We start from the raw sequence: 6,000 nt of genomic DNA on the forward strand, positions 1-6,000 counted from the left end.
TGTGTGTGAGAGAGAGAGAGAGAGAGAGAGAGAAAGAGAGAGAGAGAGAGAGAGAGAGAGAGAGAGGAGAGACTTGTGTGTGCTTTGCATGTTGTGGTTGTGTATGCGTGTGGGTATGATGTCTGAAATTATCCTTAATCATTCTCCCTAATCAATGAGGCAAGGTCTCTCATTCAAACCCAGGGCTTGCTGATATGCTGCTGTCCAAGTTGCTCTGAGGAACACACCCCAACCTCTCCCCAACCCCAGATTGGAATTACAGGCACTGTTCCATGACTCCCACCTGGCTTTTACATGACTCTTGGCTATCTAAACTTTGTTCCTCACATCTTCAGGGCAAACATTTCATCCACCAAGCCATGACCCAGCCCATAAAAGTGGTTTGAGTGAATCTGGAGTCACCAAGCATGGAGAGGTGTTCCCAGTCCCTCCCTATCCCCCGTGAGTTCCCTTTTCCCAGCTAAAGACCACTGCTGTTTCCTCTAGTTTCCCCGTTTGCCCTCTAATGTGCCTGCTTCCTCTGCTTCCGCGCTGACTCTAGGACAGAACCTGCTTTTGTTCCTTGTTAGGCTTTCCCTGCCAAAGGTATTATTTGGAGAAAAACATGATTTCTTTTTTTTTTTTCAAAATTGATCACTATGAAAACAACCCTTGGTCTGTCTAGAATGAGAAAGATCATAAGGTCAGGGTGGGGGTTGGAGGATGGAGAAAAATTTCAGTTTTCATTTCCAAACTTAATTTCATTTTAATTATTCTAAGCCGACTCCTTCAAAAGCAGCTTGAAACCTTTTTGGCATCTTTGGTAGAAATCCAGAGAAGGCTCTGCTTGACTTAAATCTAGATTCTAAGACAAAAGAGATAAACTATAGCAGACATATTTGTATTTGAATGCAAAATTGTTTTCAAGTCTGTAATTAAGAGAAAACAAACAAACAAAAAACTTGGAATGCCTTCAGTAAAACAGTTTTCCCAAATCAGCTAAGACCAGGGAAAGTGGAAGTGACCTGTGTCCTTGATAGTGATGTGGGATTCTGATGGCAGCCAGGGAGGGATGCTCCCTGCTGTGTACACAGAGCTTCTAGTAAAGGAAATCTCTGAGGCTACTTTCTCCAGATCCTCCATGTCTTGTTTTGACACTGATACTTCGGTAACATCAGTTTCTCTCTCAGAGGTGTTCCCAGGAGGCTAGCATTTGCCTGAAGGGAGTAAGGACACATTTGGGTTCAGGATTCCTTCTGAAGCCAGGCAAGACTGGGAGAGGAGAGGCAGGTCCTGGGGGTGATAGACAGCAACCAGTGTAGACCCCACCCCTGGCCCTCTCCAACAGCTCTGAAGAGCCGGTGAAGTTTGATATGCTGGATCTTAAGCAAGCAAGCAAGCAAGCAAACAAACAAACAAACAAACAAACAAAACAGAAACTTTCTTTTTAGCCCAATTTGCTGTAAAGAGCAAGATGTATCATTTGGATGATTTCTCAGACTTTGTGCCACCAGAAGGGAGTGTCTTTAGGATACCAGAAGAGGGTATGAGATGTTAACATGTTTCCATGCCCCTGAGCTTCTGTGAGTTTTTTTTTTTTCTGCTACCAGAGGGTGGGAGAGATGCAGCCCAGATTGTTACACATGGGAAGCAGGTGTTCAACCAGAGTCCCACCCCTAGTGATTAGGTTCTTTTGAGATGGGTTTACTGTGTATCTAAAGCCAGTCCTAAACTCAGGATCCCTCTGCCTCTGCTTCCCGGGGCTGGAATCAGAGGTGTGGACCAACATGCCAGCTGGTGGGCACCCTTTACTGGGGTCTTCCTTGTCTCAGACTGGATGTAGTTCTGTTTAAGTGGGCTCCTCCATTTCTTTTTGGTTGTCTTGGGTCTGAGTGCATCCTTTAGATTTAGAACTTCCTGCAGCCCTCTGCTTCCTCCCAGGGCTGCCTCCTGCACCTGGAGTGCAGAAGCTGATGGTCATCTGACACATAGTTTTGTCCTGTCTATAAACTGGGGGATGGGGGGACTGCGGGATGTAACTGCAAGCAAGGCTGTTCTCGCTGAATGATGTCACTTCCTGAGCCACAGAAGGGTTGGTTTGTTGGAGTAGTATTGGGAAGCAAACTAGTCTGGACTGGAAGAAGTATCTCTTCCCCTAGTGTTGGAAGTTGGTGTTCATTAAAGAGCTCAAGAGACAGATTAGTCACCCTGGCTGAAAAGATAGCAAAGGAATGCCCTGAGGTCAGAGACTGTGGGAGTTCACTGGAGGGCTGGTCCGCAGAGGAGTGAGGAAGGATGGGGAAGGGGTGAGAAGTGGGGGGTGAAATGGGAAAGGCGGAGACATTTGGAAGACAAGATGGCTAGTTTTTATGATGGGGGGTTGCGTGAGGTCATGGGGGAGGGGTAAAGTCAGTCAGAAGTTAGTCCAGCACCCAAAAGGATGAGGTTTAGCATTATCTGAGATGAGGCACACCAGTGACACAGGGTACTGCCCTTATCTCTTTCACACCCCTCCTCTGCCAGCCTCAGAGCCTGTGGCCAGCCCAGTGTATGCGTCTGGGAGGGGAAACTCAGAAGTCAACTGGGGTGGGATTTTCCTTGAGAAGCTGTGAGATCTTCAAGCTGTGAGATCTTCATTTGTCATGGAGATGTTTGTGTCAGTGTGGAATCTTATCCAGACCCCTTCAGGAAACTCTTCTTAAAACGTCTAAGAGAGAGAGAAAAAAGTATCTCCTGATTACAGCTTCCTGGTATTTGGGGATATTAGGAAACCCTCAGAAATGTCAAAATTCACAGGCACTTAATCCTGTATATTAAATGGTACAGTATTTGCTATGAGCACTTCCTTCTATATTTTGAAGTCATCTGTAGATTAGCATAATCCAGTGTGATTGGTACTAAGACAAGCAGCTGCTGTACTGTGCTGTTAAGGGACTCAGGACAAGAAGTAGGTGTGTACATTCAGTAAGAAGCAACGAATCCTGGGCCGCTGGTTCCAAAGACCTTTCTCTTCCTCCTGTGATTTTTTTCTGACCCATAGATGTAAAGGCTACATTACAGATGTGCATTTTGGTCAGTTGTGGGTCTCTGGGATGCTCTACATCTGGATGGTTGGTGGAGCCAGCTACATAATGTAAACATATCAAACGTCCCCAGGCTATACATGAATACGTTCTAGGAGGGTAAACTTTACAGTGTGAGTAGGACTGAAAAGTACACTTGGCACTAAAAACTCACTTGTTTCTTTGATATTGACATTCAGCAGGGAAAGCATCCTGTGTATTGTCTGTGGGGATTACAAATAAGAAAGACAGTGAGATGGGTCATCTCAAAGGAGCCCTGTGTCCTGAGGCCACCCTCCTGGGTCTCTGCTTCTGTCCTTTCCTTGCAAGAAATAGAGAGGGTGGGGACAGGAAACAGGACCCTGTTTCTTAGTATACACCACCCAGCCTCTGTATTTCCTTCCTAACTTCCAGGATGGCCTGGCATTGCTTATAAACACATGTGGGCTGTGTGCCCATGGACAGGAGAGTTTATCAATCCCCTGGGCTCAGGTTCCTCATCTATGATACAAGGACACGGGGCTTGATGACCCCTGATGTTCCTTCTCCAGTTGCTAAGTCCTATGAAGCTGCACTGTGTTCTGGTGTTAATGTGGCCTGGATATGTTTCTGTCATGGTGAGAACTTTTTTCCCTCTAAGGATGTCTTGATCCTTATTTGGCCATAGGCACTGTTCCATTCAGAACAGTTTCATATATATATATGGTTTCATATATATATGGTTTCAAATCGGTGGGTAATTGCTCTTGGGAAGAGTAACATGGTCTAATAGAAACATGGTAGAAGAAATACTAAAGGGGAAGAAAGACGCTGACTTGCTAAACAAGAGAATTTATGTCCAGCAAAAAAACAAAGTAAGAAGGCAGACAGTTACTTAGGGATAATGGTTTCCCCAAGCAAACAGACCAGAAAAAAGAAAAAGAAAAAGAAAAAGGAAAAGGAAAAGAAAAAGAAAAGGCACTGCAGCTATTTCTGGAAGCCTACCTAATAGTTATGTTTATTTATGCAAATGATAAGTAGCAGTGCTCTGGCAGGGTGGTGAGCAGGGACACAGGGGCAGCTTGGAGACACAGGCATTTAGGGAGGGTCTATAAAGTACAAAACCTGGAAGCCCAAGACAGACCTGACTGTCAGTGAGGCGGAGCTGCTCCACTTTGTGATGGCACTATTGTTTTCTTCCCGTCCTCGAGACTATTTTTCTTCAGTACCCAGAAAGAGCATCCGTGACAGTTTTGGGGGGTCACAGCCTACACAACGAGTGTCACATACCATCCCCTTTATGTCGCATTAAGGTTTGGAAAATCACAATGTTCTGACTTTAGCTCTGTGAGGTTTTTACCTAGGGAATTAATGGGACATTATAACCTGAGGAATGCCCCTAACTGGGATAAAGGCTCTTTCCTCATCTCTAAAAAACTATTGTTCAGGACTAAAGCAAAAGGGATAAAGCCCCACCTAAGTCAAGAGGTTTACCCCTCACATTTGCTTTTTTTTTTTTTTACAAAATATTAGCATTTATAATTTTCCTTCTTTTAATTATAATATATTATAATTATACATAATTATAAAATATTATAATTAGCATCATACATTTATGTGTGTACATGTGAATTTGTATGTCAGTGTATAGGGGTGTGTGTTTGTGTGTGTGTTTGCACATGCATGTGTGGTGTATGTGAGTAAAATTTTACTGGTATCTCACGAGTGTGTTTATGTTATCTCTTGGGTTATGGACAGACAATAAGGTACAGACAATAGGGGATGATCCTGGTAATTCTGGAAGCATGCATAGATGTATGCATCTCTTGATATAAAAAGTACTTCTGACATGTCCCTTAAATCAGCTGGTGACAGGCTGCCCAAGTGTGCCCACCCGCCTAACCATGCTCTCCCCTCCTGCAGCCTTGTTAACGAGGTCTACGAGGTGGACGAAACCATCCAGACTCTGCAGCAGCGCCTGAGGGATTCGGAGGACACCCTGCAGTCCTTGGCCCATACCAAAGCCACCCTGGAGCACGACTTGGCTGTGAAAGCCAACACTCTGTACATCGACCAGGAAAAATGCATGAGCATGCGCAATAGCTACCCCAGCACCCTCCGGCTGGTCGGCTTCTGTTAGGGACCCTGCGAAGAGTAGTTTTCATATTCCTAAAAAAATGGTAGAAGGGAACTGTATCTCAGCACCTGAATGAGTGTTAATATAGTCACTATTAAAGGGTTGTGTTGACAGAAACACCATGCCCTTGTCTTGGACGGCCTTTCATTTGTGCCTAAACCTTAATTTTTCTGTTTTCTGGGTTATGGAATAGAAGTAAGGAAATGTAGTCGATCTATCCAAGAAAGTAAATAGGAGGGTTCAAAGGATTCTCATCACTCCGTACGTAATATGGATGAGCCGAAAATGAGGACCAGTGTATCCTGTGGTGACCAGATCATGAGTCATAATGCTGTCATCAGCGCTGAATGTTCGCTAAAGACCTGTGTGTTAAAGTCTTCATCACCAGTTGGGACATGGTTGGACATTTGGTATGTGGAGTGAGGCGGCAAGCCTTAGAGCTCAAGGAGCACAGGGGAGAGCCTTAGCCTTTGAAAATGATGGCAGGATGCTAACCTCCTCCTGTCTCTTTTCCTTCTTGCCCATGGGTTCTTGGGGATTCCTCAGCACTGCCACCACTCTGAAATGGGAAGCACAGCAGAGAAGGGCTTCTTGTTTCTCACCTTCTCCTCTTCCTCTCGGTGCCTCTCTCTGAATCTGGGTGTGCTTGTCCTGCTTGACCATTGCCCCTCAACTCCAGAATGGAGTTTATGTCTCTCCCTCCTCCTGGTCTTCCTGTCTTAGTCCATGCCCTCTCTCCTTAGAGAGAGGAAACATCGTCAGGAAACACTGTCAGATGCCAGAAGGGTTGATGTACAGACATAAGCTTGCACATCGGCTACTTTTGTGGCCCCAAGTATCAAG

The 6,000-nt window shown here is 45.1% G+C and overlaps 1 protein-coding gene across 1 annotated transcript in view; it reads left to right on the plus strand.

Moving 5' to 3' along the window:
• The window catches only part of Tekt3 (tektin 3), a 33,954-nt gene extending 28,675 nt beyond the window's left edge, over nucleotides 1–5,279 (plus strand). The window contains 1 exon segment of the mRNA NM_001024739.1: nucleotides 4,944–5,279. Coding sequence (NP_001019910.1) covers nucleotides 4,944–5,160 — 217 coding nt within the window. The 3' untranslated portion in view covers nucleotides 5,161–5,279.
• Nucleotides 5,280–6,000: the final 721 nt, after the last annotated feature.

Source organism: Rattus norvegicus, chromosome 10 (genome assembly GCF_036323735.1).
Source record: "Rattus norvegicus strain BN/NHsdMcwi chromosome 10, GRCr8, whole genome shotgun sequence".
In the NCBI taxonomy this organism is placed as follows: Eukaryota; Metazoa; Chordata; class Mammalia; order Rodentia; family Muridae; genus Rattus; species Rattus norvegicus.